The sequence below is a fragment of the Mugil cephalus genome, chromosome 3 (genome assembly GCF_022458985.1).
Source record: "Mugil cephalus isolate CIBA_MC_2020 chromosome 3, CIBA_Mcephalus_1.1, whole genome shotgun sequence".
Lineage (NCBI taxonomy): Eukaryota > Metazoa > Chordata > Actinopteri > Mugiliformes > Mugilidae > Mugil > Mugil cephalus.
Genome location: NC_061772.1, coordinates 16,090,292 through 16,114,379, shown reverse-complemented (window position 1 = coordinate 16,114,379; position 24,088 = coordinate 16,090,292). Strand labels below are relative to the sequence as shown.

The 24,088-nt window shown below is 42.0% G+C and overlaps 2 protein-coding genes across 3 annotated transcripts in view; both read left to right on the top strand.

The window, feature by feature from the left end:
- Positions 1 to 58: 58 nt before the first annotated feature.
- tent4b (terminal nucleotidyltransferase 4B) lies at positions 59 to 19,686 on the top strand. The gene is made up of 12 exons (XM_047580224.1): positions 59 to 971; positions 11,440 to 11,563; positions 12,726 to 12,772; positions 13,979 to 14,099; positions 14,695 to 14,802; positions 15,102 to 15,230; positions 15,880 to 16,093; positions 16,195 to 16,321; positions 16,454 to 16,557; positions 16,710 to 16,927; positions 17,060 to 17,206; positions 17,390 to 19,686. The coding sequence occupies exons 1-12, from the start codon at positions 403 to 405 to the stop codon at positions 17,546 to 17,548; spliced, it is 2,067 nt and encodes a 688-aa protein (XP_047436180.1). The 5' UTR covers positions 59 to 402; the 3' UTR covers positions 17,549 to 19,686.
- A 185-nt stretch (positions 19,687 to 19,871) lies between these two features.
- Positions 19,872 to 24,088, top strand: part of adcy7 (adenylate cyclase 7) — a 49,842-nt gene continuing 45,625 nt past the window's right edge. For both annotated transcript variants that reach the window (XM_047580223.1, XM_047580222.1), the window contains exon 1: positions 19,872 to 20,029. The gene's annotated coding sequence lies outside the window, so the exon portion shown is untranslated. The remainder of the gene's footprint in view (positions 20,030 to 24,088) is intronic.

The following is a 24,088-nucleotide window of genomic DNA, read 5'->3' as shown; positions in this document are numbered from 1 at the left end:
GTAACACCGCTTTACCACGCCTATTCCTCACTCTGTTCGCGCATGCGCACAGGTCTGGTACACTCCGCCATTGAGGGACCCACAGTCGGGAGGAGGAAAGGGTCAGAGTCAGAGAGGCAGCACGTTTCTACACTCTTCTACGGCAACTTTGTCTCCAGCTACCATTTTTAATATTTAATTCGCGTCATTGTCTTGGTTTCCGTGGATGTTTTTCTGTTGACAGCTGTTTGTTTCGTCTCCAACGAGGAACCAGTTTTTACCAGATTCTAGAAGTAACGGGCAGGACCAGAGCTAGCTGACGTTAGCTAGCGTCCTGGCTAGCTGCACACGAGCTGAGCACTGCTCGCTGGTGGGGGTGGTGGGGCAGGGGCAGGGGGGGCGGTTTGCCTACAGTGTCGTTTGATGGATCCGAGAATCGCCTGGTTTCAACCAGAACAACGCGGACCCGCTAACAACCTGTGGATGCAGATCTGGGAGACGACGCAGGGTCTGGTGTATTTGCAAGTCAACAGCAGCAGCAGCCACGCCGCGGGATCTCAGAGCCTGAACGCGACCGTGAACGGGGCGTCGGGAGCCGTCCTCGCCAGCAGAAACGGGACAGGCGACTCGAACACCGGTAGCGGAGAAGCCAAGACTCAGGGGATGTCGGCCTCAGTTGGGGACGGGGAATTAGCCCAACAACGGGACTTTATACCACTGGAAACCAATAGCAACCACAACCACCGAGCAGCTGGCAGGGATGTTGTCGGTGGAGGGGGGCAGCAGCAGCAGCAGGAGGGCAGCGGGGTCGCTGTGGTGTGGAGGGGAGTGACGGACGGACACCCCAACAAAAGAAAAAGAGACAACAAAGCTAGCACTTTCGGATTCAATTCCAGCCTCCTGAACAGTGGCAGTGGCTTCAACACGGGGGGATATGACGGCTACACTGGCACGCCGTGGAAAGACAGGAACTACTCAGAGGGAATTGTTGGGTAAGGCAGTTTATTGAAGTTGGCTAGATTCTCATTTTTAGAGATTATCTCCTGGTTTTCACACCCACAGGGAGAATAGAATGGTATATAGGATGTCTTTTTAGACACCGTACAGGTACGACGAAATTAGGTCCCCCTAGGAGCCACAGAAGTACAGGAAAATGGAAATAAATAAAAAGATAAAGGAAGTGTTAGAAAAAAAGATTAAAAAATGTGTGCGAAAAAAGTAAAACACGTCATAACATCCCAATCATAGTCAGTCAGTGGTATTACATGTCACTGGGAATTATTGCACACCATGTGGATTTATTTCACAGGTGTATTGCACATTGTTATGAGAGCTGTTCACATTGTTATTTCTTTATCGTTGAGAGACCTCAAGTTTTTACTGTGGCAGACACAGTGACTAGAGGAGGAGTGTGCGACTGGAATCGTTTCAGGGCAGCCAGTGTGTACCATGGGTTAGGTTTCACTGTTATTTCACCTATTTTAAACACTTCCACGCTGAAATAACAAGCACAGGATAAACTTGGGTTGACAGCCTCACCCCACCCACTTTGGCAGCTCCACCCATTGAGTTGGGTAACTCCAACGAAGCCCCACGACGGATCTGTCAAAGTAGCACATTTTATGCAGCAAATTTAAGGTGCAGGTCGTTTTACTTCACCGGCTAGCTGAACCTAATACAGGTCACACATGGGATTCACACGTTAAAAAAGTGCACAGAATTAACCAGAAGCCTTTGTCCTGCCTTTAATTCTGGCTCAAATAGGAAGAACATCGAGGAGGACTTGTTTGACTGGTTTATGAGACGTGGGTTACTGTACATCACTTGTGGTGACATATAAAGTTTGCAGTGTTCCAGAAGAAAACTGGTGAACTAATTTTTTTAGAGGCGATGAGTAATGCTGTACACATCAGGTTCAAGTGACCCAAAAAGTCAAAAGAATTGCTGGCAAACAAAAGGGCTAAATATTACACATGAGGTGTAAACTTTGTGGTACATAAATTTAGGGGTGCCCTTTGCCAGTTCCTCGACTCACCCTTCACAAAACATGCAAGCGCACTCCAAAAGCTGGACAATTACAAGATTGCTCAGCAAAACAACAATATGCATCTCGAAATTGGTCTTCAGTTGTGCTGACTGCTCATTTGTTGCAGCTGGCTTGTTAGACAGTGTTATGTTGCTTGTGGTATGCATTGGTAGAACCGGATGTGACACTGCAGCTTTGATGTCAGTCTGCCCCGCTGGTCGGTCGTGGTATTGCGTGATAGCGTGATAGCGTGGACATACCAATCTGGAAACAAGGTTTCGTTTCCAAGGGCATACAGGAGTAACCATTCATGTGTTATTGAAAGTCTGAGGGATTTTCTGTCCCTTTTGGGATTATATGTTTTGCAAGTAGTTTTCAGTCTGGTAGGCGGAGACCTTTTTTTTTTCACTCCTGTATCCTGTTTGTGTACTGTAATCCTTTTACTCAGTCATTTCCTTGTCTGTGTCCTTTCAGATTAGACAACTTTGTATTTCTAAGATTGGAGTCGCAATAAACCAAGGCACAGGTGATTTAAAATGCTTGTTTTTTTTTGACAAATACTAAGAATACAGATGTGCAGATAAAGGTAGATTATGCTACATGAGAATTTTGTTGTTGAGAGTTTTATTGACTTGTCAGTCGGCAGCAAACAACACACCTTTTATAACCACTGAAACCTTGAGGGGCCGAGGATTGATTGGCACGGTGTCGTGTTTTTTTGGTACACTAATACCTGTGTAACGTCGTCATGACCACTAGAGTAAGAAGAGGCCTCACTCGTGATGGCAGTTTATGCTTCCTGCATTTTTGCTTCTGGTGGTTCTTAAATCATGCATGCACTTCATTTAGTGAATGGTTTACAAACTTGAGACTCGCACTTCCTTCTTTTAGCGTGAGACTTGACTCATAAGAGGGCTTATAGAATTTGTTTGACCAACAGATTTGTGCATACTACTGTTCCGTTTTTAACAGGCCAGGATATTAACATTTACATTTAATAATTTGTTACCGGTGGTTCTTTTAAATGCGATAACTGGGGAGAAATGTTTTGGTAGGTGGAGCTCTGGTTTAAAGACTTTTAGGGGAAGAGATTTGGCCCTCTCCCCACCCCTTTTTTCTTCGACGTGCGCAGACAAGCAGAACACCAGAGTGTGGAGCTCAGTGTTTGGCTGATTCTCATTTATAGTAATATGGGAGTCCTGTGTTTGCATAAGGACATTCCTCAGTGATTAGCTCTGCTAATACCAGAACTTGGACCTTACAGCCTTGATCAGACACACACCACCACCACCACCACCACTGAGGGCCGTCTGTCTAACCACAGTCTGGTGCATCACAATGCCATTAGAGCATTACAGGAAATTTATTTTGAAATACACACGTGTGGACCTACAGTGTGTTTGTTGAGTTATACAGTCACACCGTTAAATCACCACTTTTTATAGATTTAGTTGGTGCTTGGGATATTCAGTCTGAAAGTGAGATTTGTAGAAGGGTGATCCACATCCACCTCCAATGGTTGGCAGTTGATTTGCAAGTGCGTTTGGAGCGGCGCACAAAGTGATACCTTACGCATATTACAATTCATTACAGTTTCTAAACCAACCACTGTTATTCCATCTAACTTCTGAGATTACAGTTTGGCTGCACGATGTCATTGAGTCAGTTACAAGAGAGTAAACTTATGAGTGTCAAAATTCTCGATCAACTGTTGTGGAGCTTTAGTCGGTTGATATACGAGTCTGCTGCCTTACAAGGCGGAACAGTGCCGGACTGATAAATAAGTCTCATATTGTTAATTTATCTCACCCATTGAGTAGATGCTTGTTTATAACTGCATTACATTTGTTTGCTAAATAAAAGCGATATTTCTGAAATTTCAACAAAGTACAGTTGTGCTTTGTATGCATTTCGCGAATGAGCTGTCACTCTCTTAGATTCTCGCCGTGCGAGACTTCAAGATGAACTGGTCACATGACCCCCTGCGTCATCTCTGGTGACACGGGCATATGAATGGGTGTTGGCAAGGACTTCACAATACGATACGTATCACGATACATTATTGCGGTATTATGATATTGCGATATATTGCAGTATTCTACATAGTTCACTGTGAAATTTCAAATGCAGCTTAAAATACAAATTGTATATATGTACATGAGATGACAGTGATAATTCATTGGACAAAAAACAATATTAGGCCAAATTCATATTTACCTTTTCCAATTATTGCACTTGTACAGAAAAAGTGGATCAAGTTTTTTGCCACTTTGTCAAAATAAAGTTCACAGTTGTCTCCCTGAACAAAAATGTGTGTCACTGTTTGAACAACTCCCCTGAACAATTGTGAAAATAAAATGCCTATGCATACATATTGCATAAGTACTATGTGTCACTAAACACACTGAGCTGAAATGTATGAAGGAATTAAAGTGCACGTAGCGGCCACTGCTGCTCTTAAACCTCACAGTGTCTCGTTAGATGAGTTCGCAAGTTGGTTTTGTTCCCTGAATATCTAACTGGAGCGAAACACAGTTTGCAAACTCCATACTCTTTGTCCAGCTTATTAGTTTTTTTTCCATTTGAAAGCCAGAGTGCCTCCAAACGTCACCTTTGAATTTTGATGGTTTCAAGTTTTGCTGCTGCCATGCTCCTTCCAAAACATGACTTTTTAAAAAAAATTGTAGTGTATACATATATATTTATATATACACACACACACACACACACACACACACATCTGCATATATTTGTTTCCCATCCCTATGGGGAAATGCGATAAAAGTGTTTCCATTGCACTTTGCAATGCATTGCAGCATATGTTGTGTTGACCTCAGCTGATGTTGGCACTGATAGAACTGTGCTGTGTTGCGAAGCGCAGCCTGGCTTGATGGTATGCATGTTGGTGTTTCAGGAGAAATTGGTGTAATGGAATGTTAAGAATGGGGCTTTTATGTTTTCTGAAACTTCGCATGAGTTTTACATATAAAATCCCATTTTTTTCATATATTTGAATGCAAGGCGTAACATTCAATTTCCCTAATCAGCCAGCGTGAGATACTTGGGAGCAGACATACACAAACCTGAGAATTGATGTTGAATCTGTTATTTGCATATAGCAAAAACAGTGAAAATTGGCAAAACTACAAATGGTATCATCTTTACGCTATATTTGGCCATGTGGGTTACACTACGGAGACGAAGGCGTGTGCTTATTTTTTTTTTGGAGCGGTGTGGGTCCGAGCAAGCAGCCCTCTCACGATGGCAGTGGACCAGCGCTTACACGCCGCACACAGCCTCACTTGTAATAAACAAAACCAACTTTCGTGGAACAGAAACTCGAGCGCGTCTTCCGTTTGCCCAATCGGATTGGGGGGTCGAAGGGAGTGTTTCGGCCCAACTTTGTTGTCGCGCACGCCGGCGGGTTGGGTGGAACAACAGTTTAGATTCTTCGTGTGGACACAGGAAGTCAGTGTAGTGTGGGAGAGCTGTCGTCCATTTCTGTCCAGCTAAGCTGTCCTCTGATCTGGTAGCGTTGTGGGCATTTATTGTGTAGGCCAAAGTTCCAGACATTTTGTAACAGAGGGACATTGTTAGAGAATGAATTCAGAGGGATAGGTGGATTTACTGGTTGGATCCTGTATTATGTGGGATGGGCCATCTTAAATTACCTCTCCTGCTGTCATGTAACTTTATTGGTATAAAATCAGATTAATTTGCGTTCTTCAGGGCTCAGGTTACATGTTACAGGAGACACGCATGAATACTGTTTTCATGTTCTAATAGTCTAGATTACTAAGTCAATCACAGGTGGCAAGTTGATTGTGGATTGTGGAGGCTTTCAGATAGTTAAAATGTTAGTTAAGCTGCTAGTCGCACATACACCTTGACTACACTGCTTGCGTTAAAAGATTGCACCACTTCTTCAGTCTCCTGCGTCCCTTATTTTTGCCAGCCTGAAGGACTTTCCCCTACTCCTGCTGCTTGGCAGAACTAAAGCCCCTCCCTGTGACTGCAAAAGTCGAGCTTCCACACTTTCCCCATGACCTGTTCCATTTTTTTAATCACTGCCATTGCTCAGTGACTTATTCAAGAGCAATAGGCACTTGAGTAATTTTAGCGGTGCCGTGTGTTGGCAGCTAGTTTCAAGTGGCGGAGCAGAACATCACTTGTGAGCTAATGAAATGTGTGGTTAATCGCTCACTGATGAGCTGCCCCAACCCGTGGATTTATTGCTGCTGTCTTTTAGAGATTCACGCGCTAGCGCACAGATAGCATAGCCGCCCTAGCTCCATTATTAGAACTATGGTTCATCTAGCATCTACTGCCGTTCACATCTACGTCACTCTCCCCTTTTTATCTCGCTGCTCACTGGCTGGCCCTCAGCCAAAAACGTGTGAGCTTGTACAGAGCGAAGGCTGCCTGCTGCTCCTTTGGACTGCATGTGAAACAGGCCTGCTCTGAACAGCACGTGTGGGCAGCTGTCCATAGCACAGCCTTCCCATGTGTAGTGAGGAATGTATTTTTCTTTTTTTTTCACTCTTCCTGTCCAATGGAAACCTTTCTTGTATTCCAGACTGATGCAGTCAGCATGCGACACACGGTGTTTTGTTTTTTTCATAGCCTGTTGTTGAACTATGACCTTCTCAGCTTCTGAACAGAATGACTGAGCGTTGACAGCTTCTCTCTGTCATTGTCCGTGTTAATTACGGTCGACAACAGAAAGGAGTGGAACTTGAAATCCTAAACTATCGGTGGATTCGTTTGGAATTGTTTCTCCTGTTGAGAGATTGAGAGGTTAAAAAAATATCCTTTAATGGATCCTGCACTTGGCATCAAGTTGTAACATTTCTGTACTCTTGCATACAAACTGCAAATAAAGCACAGCTATACCAAACTTTGAACCGGTGGCAAAGCTGCGAGCGACCCACTCATTTGTAGCTGTCAGGCTTGTTGTTGAAAGCAGCAAGCCTCTCCACACAGGCCTCACAGGAAGGGTAGCCGAATAGTCGTAAGCGATCACAAGTCAAGAAACGAATAGATGGAAACAATTTGCACATTGTTACACATTTGCACAATATATTTTTTTTTAATCATGTTGACTATTTTGAACGTAAACAAAAAGTGACCTACGTAATTTGTCCTACGTAATTCAGCGTGTGTCAAAGTAGATCACACAATAAATAAATGACCATTTAAATGTATAATTTGACAGCTGTACAGATGGTGACAGTCGACTGTAATGCTACTCCAGGCCCAGTAAACAATACGTTTATCCTGGCGATTGAAATACCGTATTTATAGTCCAGCTGTTCCTGTTTTGACCACGGCACCGTGCTGCTTCACTCAGGCATGACCGAGCCTGTCGCTAGCACCGAGCAGCGAGTTGGCTGTGTAACCAGAGTCGCTCGTCCCAGTGGCCAGCACACACACACACCAGGTCAGTTCATTGATGAAACATTAATGAATCTGCCATCCGAGAGACATCGACACCTCAGCTTCTGTTTGCGGCTGCCCTCGTTCTGAAAAGCAGTGTGTGACACCACTTGTTTTGCCTCCTGGCAACATGAAGCTGGTCTTGTTGAATGCGGAGCTTCTATAGACACAGCACGGCAGTGTCACATAACACCACCGGGTCTATAGCGGTAGAAGCAACCTTTTGTTGTGAACGTTGTTGAGGTCCCAAAATTCAAAGCCTGTCACAAAAATACGGTCGTGACGCCTGGACTCTTTGAGTGGGCCCACAGTTGATGTTTACAACAGTGTCAAGTGCATGGTGGCAGGAAGTATGACGTGATGTGATGAAACGAACCAGAAACGTTGTCCGTGCCAAGCGACTCTTGATTTAACCATGATGGAAGTTGTTGTCGTGCAAAATTGCATTTGCATAGTTGAAGAAAAAAAGCGTTTTAAACCGTATTTTCAGCCAGTCCAAACTTTTTCTCTTGTTACTAGTAATTCTATACATGCCCTTAACTACCGAAATGACTCTTCCTCTGTTCATTTAGGTAGGGGCCTAGTCTTGGTAATTGCCTGGGGTTGCTGAAAACTGGAAAGGCTTACCTAAAAGAAATGCTATGTCCTGTTGCCGCTATTAAATGCCAAATTCAAGGTATTTGTCAGGACACAGATGTGCCATAGTGCCAAAGTACCTGAATAGCTGCTGTGCACTGATGTGACTGTAACCTCTTTTTCCTTCATTCTGCCCAACGTAACAGATGGCTCTCATTCATGTGAAGGCATTTTAGCACCACACCCAATCCACTCTCTCTCTCCATTTTTCTGTTTCACCTTTCGTGTGTCTGGCTTTCAGTCTGTTCCTTTTCACCGCCTAGTTCCTCTTGATTTTTATTCTCTTTTCCTTTGCTCCATCACGTCTTACCCTTTTCCTCCTCCTCCTCCTCCTCCTCCTTTCAGGAGCCCAAAGGCCCTGTAGGAAAGTTGAGATTTCCTCTGTAGCCCATTAAGTACGTTTCATAGTAGACATTTCCTTGTTTGTCCTTGACTTAAAGGCTAAACTGTGAATGGAAGCTCTTTTATGCCCCGTTGCAGCCATTCACCCCTTTCATCCTTAACTGATTATTTAGTCGTGTCATACTTACACTCAGTTTAAACCCAGCTTTAACTGAAAAGGCACCAATGTTACAGACAATGATCAGCATGACTTGCAACATTAAAATATATATAGAAGTGCCAAGGAGAGATTTTTCTTTTTCTCTCCCAGGGAAGCTTAGCTCTTTGGAAACCTGTTCCACGAGATTACAAAACATTACTATGATATAGGCAAGTGGGCTTATCTGATAAGCAGTGTCAAGGGTCCATGTGCTTTCAGGCAGGCAGGCAGTAGGACTGTTGTAATTTGATCCATGAAGGCGGGGCATTCAGAAGTGATTTCTGTGGCTGCTGCTGTCACATGATGTCCCAAGGAGGAATAGTAAACAGTTTGCAGTGAAATGAAACCTACTGATACTGTTGTCGAGTAAAAATGGTCACATGCTCTGAAGAAAAATAATAATACCAATTGGGACTGTTCTTGGCATTAACTGTCCAGTCCAGTAACAGTGCATTGAATTAACCTGTACAGAGGTGGCTGAGGTCTTTTTGATGATACAGTACTGAGCCACATTTTTCTCTAAAAGCAGATGTATTTGTATTGATGCATAATGTAGCTGCTGAGTTTTCTTTTACCCTTAAATGAAACCTAATAAATACCACGGAGGACTGTAGTTTCTGCACAGGGAAAAGAGATTAGTCATTAAAAACAAAAGTGGTTGTCATGGGCTGTGTTGTAGGAAGGGCAACAAATGGAAACGGAAATGATTTAAGACAGACTGTGTGAAGTGTGTCTGGTATTCTCCCTGGTTTTATCACCTTTTTTTTGTTTGTTTGTTTTTTGAAAGAACCTCATCAACAGAGTTGGGAGAACTGCTCGATGCACTTTGTCACATGACTAACTCTCAAAAAGCAACACAAAAACCGGAACTCTGTTTCTATTGGTCTCGCATTTTGGTGTAAACAAAGGAAGCCAATAAAATGCATTCATGTGATTTGCTTTCCTTTCATATTTGCAGTTGTTTGTCTGAAGATAAAAAACGTCCTTTCTAGTTAATGTGTCAGTGGAACAGATAAATATCAGCTCTCTAGTGTCGGGAGAAAGATACAATATGCAACGCTAGGATCTTGTGTGGTCACGTTCTGACCATAGTGGTCGTTTGTTTCCAGTGAGTACTGCTTGAAGTTCATCTGCATTTAAATGTAGACTTGAGCAGGCAGTTAGGCAACATTCAGGCCGACAGTGGTATGCATTAATCATGCACTGGGAGTTTTCATTTGTTTTTACTACAATTGGAATAATTTAGAATGAAAAACAAGAGTTATGAGGTTTCAGCAGATGTGCTTGTGATTTTCATATTTTAAATGTTTGCTTACACACACGTTAATTCCACAGAGATTTGTGTTTGACTTGGCCTGTTGCTTTTTTCCTCAAGGACACTATAATAGCATTTGAGAGCAGATCTATTCCCTCTGGTCCAACTAGTCCAGTCCTCTTCTCTTTTATCTTCCAAAGTGTTTTCTCTATATTCTTGGTGAACCTGCAGCTTTGTGTCATGGGCTTCTACTCAACTGGGCGTCTGTGACCCAAGAAACAATAAAGAGAAGGGAGCTTGTTACATAAATCCCAGACAGTAGACACACACAGCGCTCTTTGGGGCTTAATCCAAACAACAGTCAGTCAGTGGTGGTAGCTGCTAGGGGTTTTCTTGTCCCGCTCTCTGGTATGCTTTGCTTTGTTGCCATATTTTTATTTACAAAAGCATAATGTCACTTTTCCTCTCCCTCTCCCTCGATCATCTGCCAAGTGGAATGAGCCTGCTACTGGCCTGAACTGTGCGTGTACACATTTGCCTGCGTGTGTCGCCGTGTTTGTGTTCACAATTGCCTGCCCACACGGACTGTGTGGGCAGGCAACCCTGCCTCTATGTGTGTGTAGACAAAACTGGTCAGTGAAAAGGTCAACACATGTAGGCAGAGTGACCTGTTCCAAGGACAAATGTGGCACCCTTGCTTAGCCTTTTTGCTGATTGTGTTGGAAGACAACAGGGATTCCTGTTTTGTTTTTATTCTGCACTTCACCAGAAGAGAAATTGTTGGTTTCTAGTTCTCTTTGGGAAGACAACACTATTATTTTTTCACTCTTTCTGGTGCAATTAACCCCTTTATTTTCAATAAATATTGAACCACACAGCTGTGTTACCGTGATTTTTTTTTTCTTGCTTGGAAAAATCCCCATAACAAGCTCCATAAAGTCATACCACTTGGACAGAATACACTTGCTACTAATATTCCAACAAACCAAGGATTTGCTCATAATCTACCTACACCTCCACAGAAAAGCTGATAATGGAATTATTCGTTCATTTTTAGAAAGTTTTATTTGCCAAGGATTGGTGTTTTTGCAACACCCTGCTTCCCATTCTGCTGTTGCATAAATTCATATCTTGGCCTGTTTAGTACAAAAAGTCTTAAACTGAATACACGTGAGTACACAAGACATGCCATTTGTGTAACAAACCATTACCATAGTACACTTTTCCAAACAGATAAATAGATAAAAAAATAATTCTGTTTTTCTTTAAACGGAGCCCTTTAAGGAACTCCTTGCTTGCAGGAAGGGACGTCTTCCAAGTTTCTTCTGGAGAAAAGAGCACAAATATTAGCCATATCCTGTCAGTGTGACTCAGTGTCTCACATCTGCATCGCTGACAGTGACTGTTGTCCCTTTCATTGTATACCGTTCCTTTTTGTGCCACGAGAAAGAGTACTTACCGTGTGACAGTTAACAGTGATTGTAAAAACAGTGTTTGACCCTTGCACCTGTTTGTTTTCACTTCCTGCCTCTCTCCTCACGGCTTTGTCTTCTTTGTGCCCTGCAGGTTGCACGAGGAAATCAGTGACTTCTATGAGTACATTTCCCCACGGCCGGAGGAGGAAAAGATGAGGCTGGAGGTGGTGGACAGAATCAAGGGAGTCATCCACGACCTGTGGCCCAGTGCTGAGGTAATAATAATAAAAAAAATAAAGGTTGATGAATGGAAAAGTGTGATGAGGCTGCATTTGCCTCGGTGATCTCTGTGACTTGCTCTTAATTACCACAGTTAGCATACAGCTAGCATCATGTGATATCAAGCCTTTCATAAAGCATCCTCTCATTCTCTGTTATCTCCCTGCTGCATAACACTCTGTGCTGTTTCTGGTCAAGTTATCAGCATCACCTCAAATTTTATTGTATTGATAGAGGAGCTGTCGATAGAGGAACTTCAAAGTGTGTTTGCTCTGAGCTTAGCAGGTCCAGTCAGTGGTATGCTTGTTTAATTAGCTTAGGTGCCAGGACATCCACCAGACAGTCTGTTTCCACATGAATGTTGACCTTGCCAGGTAGATCAATAACACCAGATTCTGTCTTGTTTCAGCTGTGTTTTCAAAAGCGTCAGACACCAACCAGTGAATGGCCACATTTAATAACACAAGTTGGCCTGGAATGTGCCAGGACGTGACCTTAATGACTGCCTGTAGTTACCTCACTCTTCTAAAATCTTTAGAACTTCATTAATTCTCACACAATCAGCTTTACATTGGACATGTGACTGAGCTGTAACCCAGCGTTCTTACTACTAGCTGATGTAGGTGGACACTTTAAGAGAGAGTGAGGGGTCAAAGCCTAAGTCTATTAGTGCGCTGCTCTGTGGGAGGGTTAAGGATATTTTAGTCCCTTTAACAGCGTGCAGGTTAAGAGATCACTGGATAAAGGTGCTGCTTGTATGTAAACATTGTGTGACATGAAACAAAGAATATCTGATATGCAGATGAAGTGGTGAATTCTCACATTACATGAGTTTTTTTTTATTTTTTATCCCCTAATACGTAAGTTGGCACCAGTCCCATGCAGTTTGTTTGGACTTGTTAATAAATCAGCACTTTGTTGAGCTGTCCTAATATTGAAGCTTGAAGAACAGGTTTTTGTAGCAGTGAATTATAACGTGGGAATATGAAAGGACGCTATGTTGGTGTTTGGTGATATTTATTTGCTCAGTTCAGTTATTTCTACTGAAGAACTATCAAAGTATGTAAAAAGTTAACGAAACATGGTTATAAACACATTCAGTTGTACCATGTTTTGGTGTGAATTAATTTATTAACAGTGCTTGTCCTGTCTTTCCAGGTTCAAGTGTTTGGGAGTTTCAGCACTGGTCTTTATCTGCCAACAAGGTAAGCTACGCAGCTTTTTAATCCAGCCAGAGATTTTGTGCTTGTTAGTTTATTTTTTTCTACTTTTTGCCATCTTGTGACTGGCAAATGTCTTTTTACTAGGGATGTGTCTATCAGTATTGCGGATGATCCTAATATACCCAAATACATCCGCTAGTAATTTATTTTAGGTCTGCTGTAAACCAAGTCAGGTTGTTGTATCGTCAAAACGTCGTCTTCCTCTGTTTTGGTGGCGGTTGGCTTGTGTCAAATCTGCCAAAAATCCAAAAAGCAGGAGAAGAAGAGGAACCAAAATCACATGACTGAACATGTCAGCAGTGTGGAAGTAATGTGTAAACGATGCAATATGAATGTTTGGCGAGGTGGTAGTAAGATATTGTTCTTCAGTTCCACTAACTTGATTTGCCACAAAACACAAACAAACACAAAGATTGAGGTCTACTTATCACCCAACGAATGACTAAGTTCCATGTCTAGACAAACTTTTCTTTAGAGGATAATGTTGATCACTAATTTTAAGGGCTGTTGATCCGGAAACTTTATTCTGATAGGCTTACTACTGCTGACCAATAAGTAACTGCCCTCTCAACACACAGACACAGACTGGTAACCTGGATTAGTGGGCCATACTGAGCACTTTAATAGGACTAAGCTATGTGCTCCTGCTCACATGTCAGTGGGTGGCGTGTGTGACTTTGGAAACATTTTAGAAAGCGTATTTGTTTGTGAGAAAGTTGCTAGGTTCAGATCATTTGTGCTGTGCATGTACACATGTGACAGCGTGTGCCTCTTGTTTATACTGGGTGCCTGTGTGTAACATTATGTAATGAACACATGGCACTGCTGACTTAGTGTACATTGGAAGACTTCCTTCAGCTCTGTCGGGTTGCTTGTTACTTTTCCACAAGAGGGAAGCAAAGCCATCTGTGTGCACTGAGCCACCATGTGTGGGATATTTAAAAATGTCTGATTTACTGTATACAGGCCCAGTTCCTCCTGACGAGAAAAAAGAAAGATGACTCAAAAACATATTTAGGATTATACAGCTTTATATAATTTTTTATTGGAAAGAGGCACAGCAGTGTAATTATAGTCTTACTGTTTTTGAAATCGGTGATGTTGCTATATTTTCATCATGTTGTATCAGGAAAAAATGGAAATTGTGTTAGAGAATGGACATTAATCATGCCTCTGTTTTTTCACCAGTGACATTGACCTGGTCGTATTTGGGAAGTGGGAGACGCTCCCGCTTTGGACGTTGGAAGAGGCTCTACGGAAGAGAAACGTTGCAGATGAGAATTCCATCAAAGTCCTGGACAAAGCTACGGTAAGACTGAGCTCACCTTAACAAATGGATTTATGTGTTGATTTGTATTTGTTTTTAAGTTTAGAACATGGTTATGACCTGAGTTGCATACTCTGATTAATTATAATTTCTGCCACATTTACGAGTACAATAATAGTCAATAATGATTCTATCAGTAAGTAATCAGTCGGCCGTGTTCAGGTCTGTTGTTACTTGTCATTCTGACAATGAATATATTAATATATTATATTGCTGTGACAGTTCCAAAGGTTTGACACTCCTGGTTAGCATAAATGCCTTACATTCAGGCATGTGTACAGACATGTACATGAAGCAGAATGCCAGCGACTTGTGCTGTTTATAAACCATGTCTAAACAATGAATGTGTGTATTTCCGAACTTACAAGATTTGATTTAAGCTTTTTTTGTGTTTCCAGTTTCTCTTTTGTTAGGGACTTTAAATTGGCTCCAATTAGCACTTTGCTCTAGGATTTACGTAGAGGATTAATGTTGTTTTCAGGCTTACATTAGACTTGAAGCAGATTATGGATGCAGGTTTATGTACAAGTGTTTCTTGTCTGGAGTTGAGTCATTTATTCTCCTTTCCTTTCTCTAGGTTCCCATCATCAAACTGACTGACTCCTTTACTGAGGTCAAAGTTGACATCAGCTTCAACGTGAAGAGTGGCGTTAAAGCTGCTCGCCTCATCAAGGAATTCAAAGAGGTACAGTTTGCAGTGCCAGGGTTCTGCATTGCTCTTGTCTTACGAACATTGCAACTTAAAAATTAAATGTTCATGTAACATCTTTACAATATTCTAATTTTTTTTCTGATGTGGTGTATTAAGGATAGTCATTTTATAGCCCAGGTAAACTGGCATTGCTAACAACATGTTGAAAGTGAGACTTACAAAAAGATCTAATCACCATTATTGTGCGAGTTCTTCCACTTATGTTTGAAGGTGCTGTAGACATCAAAATTTATCCTTTATGGTGTCTTTACCATGTCCAATTGTTCCTTTAGAAATACCCTGTGCTGCCTTACCTGGTCCTGGTCCTGAAGCAGTTCCTCCTGCAGAGGGATCTTAATGAAGTTTTTACTGGTGGAATCGGCTCCTACAGTCTCTTTCTCATGGCTGTCAGCTTCCTGCAGGTGAGTTGTGTAGTTCAAACTACACTGACGAGGCACAACATTCAAACCACTGACAGGGGAAGTAAATAACATTAACAATCTTGTAACAATTCAACGTTCTGCTGGGAAACTTCTTGATTTGTACCACTCTCCTAGACCAGACCAGACACCCCCACCCCATAACAATGACACTCCTTGATGGCAGAAGCCATCCCCAGCAGGATGCACCGTGACACAGACACACAAAAACAGTTTAGGAACAACTAAAAAAATATATGTATATAAAAACGGCACAAGATGTCGATCCAGCCTCCAAATTCACTAGATCCCAAACCATCAAATATCTGTGGGATGAACTGGAACAAGACTGATCCACAAGCACCTGCCCACAACCCATAGGACCCAAAGACCCCCACTAACAACATTGTGTTGCCAGACACCACATGACACCCTCAGAAGGCCCATTTCCATTCTCTGTTTTGGACGCACAAGGGAAACCTACACAATATTATAACAGTGGTCATAATGTTATACTTGATCGATGTGTGTCCTCTGGGGTCAGGTATTTGTAATTGTTACAAATTAGATAAATATCTCCATTCCTTCTAAACTGAAATTACCCATCACTTATTCATGTAAAATAATTCTTACATCCTGTGATCATTTCCAGCTTCACTACAGGGAGGATGTGTGCAGTCCCAACATCAACATCGGTGTTCTGCTCATTGAGTTCTTCGAGCTCTACGGTCGCCACTTCAACTACCTGAAAACAGGCATCAGGATAAAAGACGGAGGTTGCTATGTTGCCAAAGATGAGGTTCAGAAGAACATGATGGATGGCTACAGGCCCTCCATGCTCTACATCGAGGACCCGCTGCAGCCAGGTAGGAATAGACACAATGCCTGAAGGCCCTTAGCAGACAGTGAAGTGGTATATGTTGATATGTATATATGATATATATGACGTCTGCCTTGTGTCCAACAGACAACGACGTCGGCCGGAGTTCATACGGTGCCATGCAGGTGAAACAGGCATTTGACTACGCCTATGTGGTGCTCAGCCACGCCGTGTCACCCATCGCTAAGTATTACCCCAACAATGAGACTGAGAGGTGAGGAGCTCACACATCACACTTTCAGTTTTATGAATATCTTATTTTGTTCTTTGTAGACACTTTTTTTCAGTATTAAATTGTCAGGTATGTGCTGTGGTATAAGAGGTATTTCCCTTTGTGTATTAACAGTATACTTGGCCGAATAATTCGAGTAACTCAAGAAGTGGACGAATACAGGGAATGGATTCGAAAGAACTGGGGGAGCCCATCTCAGAATGACCTGTCACTCAACAGTATGTTGAAGCTCTTCTCCCGTCTGTTAAATGTTTCCGCTGTAACATAAATAAGACCTCAATCTAACCTGGCACAGTCTGGACCTCAAAGTCTCTCCAGACCTGATCTAACCTAGTCTCTCACATGTTATGTCACCTTTCTTTATCCATAGGAAATGATGTCGCGTTGTTTGAGTCCCAGCAACTCGACGAATGCAACAACAACGTTCCTGAAGACGATGACGACGATGACGTTGTGGTCCTGCCATCGGCTCCCCACAGCAAAACCTCCTCCAACTCCTCCTCTCCTTCCCCTTCGCTGCGCTCCTCTCCCTCCTCCTCTCCACTCTCACCGTCTTCCACGTCCTCTCCTTCCACCTCCAGCGATGGGGTCAGTCCTGCAGCTACACACAAAGCCTTAAATATTGTACTGCTACATTTTTCTACAACTTTCACACCTTCCTGACGATATAAAAAGGCTCTGGTGTACTGTTTAGTCACACATTTTGTTGGTTTCCTCCAGGACTCTGATGGCACACCGTGTAAGACAGCCAAGCAGCAGTCTGGCCGAGGATCTAGTACCCACAGAGAAAAATCTGCTGTGGTCAGTAATCACCGAACACAGAGCCACACTACCAGCACTCCATCTGGAAGCAACAAAGGGGGAAAGGTAAGCTGAGCTCGGCCTAAAATATGCTAATACAATATGTTATTTATGGCACAATTTAAAAAAAAAATGTGTTGGACAAGCTGTTTTACTATGCTTGATAGATATCTATGTCTTAAACCAAATTTGCGATATTGAGGGACATCCTGGAGGATCACTGACTGTGTCTTTGTGCCCTGTCCCCAGGCCAGGATGGCTCGATCCCACCATAAGAGTGGCCACCAGGGGCAACAGAACTCCTCCTCTAGCACCAAAAGTCATCAGAGCAACAAGCCACACCACCAAGGCAACAGCAAGAAGAGGAAAAATGTGCGAGACACTACACAAGAGGACCTCTGCAGATAGGGATTACTTGACTTGTCCCTCCTCCCTTGTCCTTGTCTGCAACTGACTGACTGTCCTGTCCCACTTCTGCTGCCAGACTCCAGCCTCCGGAGGTTGTTAGTAGTATTAAAACATCTGCAGAATATTCTCTCTGTCAGTCTTTTTGGGGCAAGCAACGATTTCCTTCAGGAAAAAAAAAAGAACAAAAAAAAAAAGAATTGTTAGATAAGATGGGTTTAATTTTCTTGGACCTGAACTGAAATCACAAAGAGTAATTGCTCGATTGCTTCCCAACAGCTTCTTTTAAGGAGCGTTTGTCCTTCCCACAGCCAGCATCTACACAACATGCCTCTTGCGCCTCCTGCTGTACAGGAATAGACAGGTCAGGTGTCTGGAACTGACTCTGGAGCAATACCTGGAACTGCTGGCTGGGAAAAAAAAAAAAGCATAAAAATTTTATCAAAAAAAAAGAAGAAAATTGTTTAAATGTATAAAAACACAAATGTTACGTTTAAAACTGACAAACATGTACACAGATTTTTTTAAGATGGTCACTTTACAAATGCAATCAGTAAGAGTGGGACATAACTTAAGCATGAGAATTTTTTTGTTGGTTGATTTCTTTTCTCTGTTGGTTGAAGCCGTTTTGTTATGTCTAAACAAACAAAATTTGTAAAAAAAAAAAAAAAAAATACAACAAAAAAAAAAAAAACGCTTAAGCAAAAAACTGTAAGGAGAGATTTCATATGACCTTTTTACAAGATATACTGATTGAAGTCATGTAAACATGCTCATCCTGTGCCCGCTGCTTTTCGGCCAAAGCCAAAGAGCTGGTTTGGGTCCCATTGCCAACAAAAATCATCAGCATCCACTTTTACTCCTGGTTGCTCTCTGTGACTGTGTTAACATTTCGCCTTGAGAGAGCCAGTGCTCACATCACAGCCCCATAGATGACTGGAAGCCCCTCTCATCCAGCTCAATAGCACAGCCACATCAGGGTAGAGGCTTCATTCAGTACTACAGGTTTAAATCAGTTGGGAGTGAAAATGGTTTTATTGAGAAATCCTAAACTTGAAATGTGTCAACAATACAATGGTATCTGAATCTGTTTCTTTTTGGTAATTGACCAACTACAAATCATTGTTATTTGTATGATGTATTTATTTTTTTATTAATTATATGAACATAGTATGGATAAATGTATTATTGACTGTAAAGCCCATATCCCAGAGTCCTATAGTTGAAATAGGAAAAAATGTGTGGGTGGGGTGGGGAAAGACCGATATATTCAGCTACAACAAACCATCACCTTTCTATTAATTCAGTGGGTTGTTTTTGTTTTTGTTTAGTTTTTTTTTCCAGTGACAGTTGAGTGACCAAGTTACTTTGACAAATTTAAGAGACCATTTTACATATGGTGAGAATTTAGTTTTAATATTTGGCTGGTCTACGTACTCTAAAAGGGAGTTGATTTTTTTTTTTTTTTTTTGTACAATGTATGAACTGTCAATACTTCATCAACATGTCGACACCCCTCTGTCGTTGCAGTACAACAACTGACCTGTAGATGGAGTCATTGATCCGAGTTTGAATCCACACAGTTTGGCCTTGTATACTGCATTTGCGTTATCTTTGTGATTGATTGATTGATAATAGGTTAATGTCTCAACTTGAATGGGCAGCTGCATATAGAAAACGTTTTAAGCTGAGTGTTTACTTGGAGGGAGTAACACACCAAAGCACAGTGCATCTCCCAAATGTGACAAATTATCACACAGTATCACAAGTAGCCAGCAATAACCACCACCCTACATTATATAATGACTACTATGGCGACACCATGTCATACTCACCATTGCGCGACTTGAATGAGGCCGTGAAGCACACCGGGGTTCACTTACAGCCTGTTATATCTGCAGAAATATTAAGGAGTAAAGTCCCATGCCCTCTTATTACTCACCAGTTAAAATGCAGTATATAAGCGCTGGTCTTGTGGTCTACACACGAGCAGAAAGGTGAATCAACTTAGCCGTGCCATCTGAATGTCCACTGACCGTGTCTCTTCACTACAGGGAGACCACCAAACCGACTGTACTCACCCGAACTCTTGTTTCTCTGCAGCTATTTCAAATTCATGCAATAAAAACGGTACCATCAAACCGCGTGTTGAGACAAGTTTCTGTTGTGACTGACGTCTTTCTTTTTTCCTCTCCGCTGCAGCGTTAATGGCTCCTTCCACACGCGGTGAGATAAATCCGTGTGGGAAGTAACGTTACGGTAAAATAATAAATAAACGCGGCTCGGAGCGTCGGTGGGCGCGCGCGCCCGTGTGCGTGTGTGTGTGTGTGACAATGAAAGAGGAGGGGCGTTCTCGCGAGGTAGCAGCGCGCGCACGGGCGGTTGAAGAAGAGCAAGGGGACCACGACACGCGCTCTGTGCCTTCAACCTCCACCGGGCAATTAATGCAGACAATTTAGTCCCCGGACGCCGTTTAAGACTCTGGTAAGATGCCGAACTAGTGTTTAATTGCTGATAAATTGTGCGTGTGAAGCCTCTGGTTGCTGCCACATCGCTCGAGGAGGGGTTAATTGTTCCTGTGCGGAAACACAAACAGTTAAAAAGACGTGCGTCTTAGACGAAAACTTTCCCCTTCTGTCAAAACCTTTCGATTTTAGTCGACTTTCATACACATACGAACATTTTACTGGGTCACAAGTTTTAAAAGGTGGACTTTTTTTTGATGGGTTTCGTGGCGCGTTTTTACCTGGCTGATCTTGTCATCATGACTCTACATCAGAAGTTGAATTGTTGCCTTTTCGGGGCTACTCGAGCTAATTAAAGCTTTATTTTTGACTCACTTCGGCGGAGCTGCTCATCAGTTAGAGGGTTAAATCTCTGCTATTGTCCCAAATTTAATGAATTTAATTAAGTCCTTGGTATGTTGCAGCGGGATAAATGGACCAACCGTGAGTTGAATGTTTGAAGCAGGTCTCTAATGTGAGCTCAATGAAAGCTCAATTGTTTCGTTCGTCTGTCTTTGATGAATTCATCACGAACCTGCGTGTGCTTATTGAATCATAAGTGGTCCACGATTGAGGAAAATGAACGCGAAACTATGCTTGTGTTGTCTAAGCTTGCCATAATGTTAGTCTCTCACGTTGTTTCAGTCCGTCCGCTCAGATAATAATCAGCGGATCTATCTTTCCATTTATTTGGGTTAAACTGACACGGCATTGAAATCTATACAAGTATACGAGCAATCTTATGTCAGCGTCTTGTTCTTACAACTAAGCCATACCCCACAATATGTTCACTGCAGGAAATGTTTATTTATTTTTGCAAGTATGCAGATGCATTACTGTGATGTCCGACGCTGATTTGCGATAGTTTATCTCTCTATATTTCTCCCTAGAACATGATGTCCGTGGGTTTAACAGGGCTAGGATGTTATTGGTTTATAAAATGGTATTTTAACCCAGATAATTTTAACATGCAAACATGATTTTACTCAAATCTTGCACAATTTGAACTCCCTTAATGTAATGTGACCTTCATAGCAACACTATTCAGTCCGTCCCAATTTATATCTCATAGCTGTGAAGGTGTGCCATGAGATAGCATGGGAAAGCTATGCTCCTCACTGATAATCAAATCAGCGTGAAGGATATCTAACCATAATCCACATATCAGGCGTTTGTTTTCACTTCCACTCCTTTCTGTTAAGGATATCATCCTTAATTTGTGGAGATAATGTATTATTGATATTGTATGCTATTTATATCGGTATGTCACTGGGGGTTTAGAGTCGTTTTTCCCCACTTGAAGAAAGTGAAGCCCTTTTTCGAAATGGATTGCACTGGTCCTTGATGTCCGCTTCAACCTCACATTGTTCGCCCTGTCTTTATTTAGCCAGCAGTTTACATAATTTCGAATTATGAACGCAGCAATCACATCGGCATGCATTTGTAAGCTCTAATTAAAATGGTGAGGTAGTGTATGGTTGTCTGACAAGATCTATGTTTACATGCAAGCACTCCACAAGATGACTCTTACTTTTGTTCTAGCTGAAAGAATGCAGCAATTAAATATCTCGCATGCACATGTCACTGTATGAGGACAATATGCAATGATAACATGCTCAATAGTCATGTTATTAGGTAGTTCTGCCGGTATCTCACTGTTGAACTGTCTTAACTCTTTGTGGTAGATCAGCAGTTTCTGAATTACTCAGCCCAGCCCGTCTGGCACCAACAACCGTGCCACATTCAAAGTCACTTAAATTATCGCTCGTCCCCATACTGTTTATTAAGTCAAGTTGTAATAGCCTTTTTCTTGCATCACCATGTAATTCAAACTCTGTATGTCCTGAAATGTCTCCTAAGTGGCAGTAAGAGCTTTGAAAGTGTCATATGGCACTTTGTTTCTTCTCTAGATAAATGTGTTCTGCTGATTAGAGCTGTTTGCGTAAGCTTAATAGCAATTGCTGTTTGCACACTGAGCTGAATTCCTGGTGATGGGAGTAGGAACATGTAAATCCAGGGACTGAATGATAGATGCATTTTTGTCATAATGCACAGGGATACTCATGTTTCTGGTCCATTTGATTACATCACTAATCCCTTTGTCAATTCTTGTAAATGGAGGTAGCTTGTGGGATGACCAATAGCTGCGTACAGCCTTACACCACTTTCATCTTGCTGGCATATAATACTGAAGTCAAATGTACTTAAATGGTTTAACAGAACGGTTACATAAGTATCAAATGGAGGATCAAAATTTAAGTGGGGCATCCGACAGGGCATCAAACGGTTTGATGTATGGATCTTATTTGTTTGGGTATAATAGGCTACAGAAAGGAGTAGATTGGGGTTACATTCTTGGTCATGGATCAGTGGATCAATGAACTGCTGCAATGCATAGGCCTCCCTGTAAAAAAAAAAAAAAAAAAAAAGCTGTAATCTAAATTGAGACACGTACATTGGCATTTGCTGCTATTAGGCAATTACTAATTGGGATGATGTGAGGTATCTCATTTTGACATGATGGGAACCTTGTTGTCTTTGTGCATGTTATCAGACTGATTTTTACAGATCGATGGATCTGGACAGCAACCATCTGTTGAGGGCTGTGCATTGTAGACACACATGTGCACACAGACAAAAAAAAAAAAAATGGGAACAGATCTGCAGTGTTGACGCCACAGTCCCCTTTCCTCATCGTTTGTTTTGTGACGAATCCCTTAATAAGCAGTGGTAAAGTTGTTTTGTGTTTCTTTTTCCTCTGTCACACAGCCTCAGCTGACCATGTAGGCAATGTAAAGAAGTGGTTAACAAATCTTTCGGTACTTTCAGAGATTTGTCAGTGAGTGTTAAAAACATAGCTGTATTTGTGATATATATGCATGCATCTATGCTGTCATGTCAGAAATGTATAGTTAAAACTGATATAAGCACCTGCGTTATCTGTTAATCTGCTTCATTGAGTTACTGACTAACAGGTGGTTTTGTGTTCTCAACAAATGAAAGGAGAAGTGCTTCTTCTGCTTAGTTTGACTCCTCTTGAGTGTTCTTACAGAGATACAAAACAAACCCATTAGTGGTCAGTTTTGTTTTTATCCTCTATCATCTGTGCTAAAAAGACACTTGTGCAGACATGTGTGGCTCACACAGATCTACTGCTACGCATGCATCAGTGTTAGTGTGTGCTTCACGAGATATTGACCTTGACAGGAAACATAGGGAAACCTCCACAGGAAATGCGAATGTGAGTTTCTGTAGGTTTTCTTTAGAACTATGCTTGACGCTATCTGTCCGACAGAAAGAGAAGCACGCATGCTCTCGTATGTGCTACTTTCAGTATCTGTCTAGCGCTGCAGCTAGATATTTTGTCTTTTCTGTTATATCGTTTAGAAGAATAATTTCTTTTCCAAAGATGGGAGTTGCCGCCTCAGAGAAGCCATATCTGATTTGCGCAGTAATAATACAGTAAACCCCTACTGCCTCAAAAACATCAATAATTATTTTGAGATCCATGTTTAATCTGTTTTAGAGGCTGTTGGGAAGGGGTGTGTGTCAGGATAAATCTGCGGCCCCTCTTTACTGTTGAATACTTCCTTCCTATCTCTGTCTCGGTAGAGAAAAGCTTTCCAGCACTGTCCTTGCTAAATACACAAACACATGCACACACCGGCAGGGTTGCTCACATAATGGGCATTTTCTGTTGTTATTAGACCTCATAATGTTTTCTAAATGCTTTTAGCCACTTACAATGCTAATGATTTCTCCAATTTCTCGCTTCTCGCTCTTCCCCTTGCTTTCTGTCATCCACTTCCAAGCAGACTCGCCACATTTTCCCCCCGCAGGCTTGACATGAGAATGGTTCCTCTTGGTGGACAGTGTGCTAATCCCTGAACACACACTGGGAACTAATCGGACTCATTAACTTCAACTCTGGTGCTTCAAGCCAGAGATCAACACTAATCCTCTTTCAACACAGGCATTGCCATGCGTGTAATAGTTCCTCGTAATCTTTCTTTTTTTCATGTGCCATTTTTTTCGTACG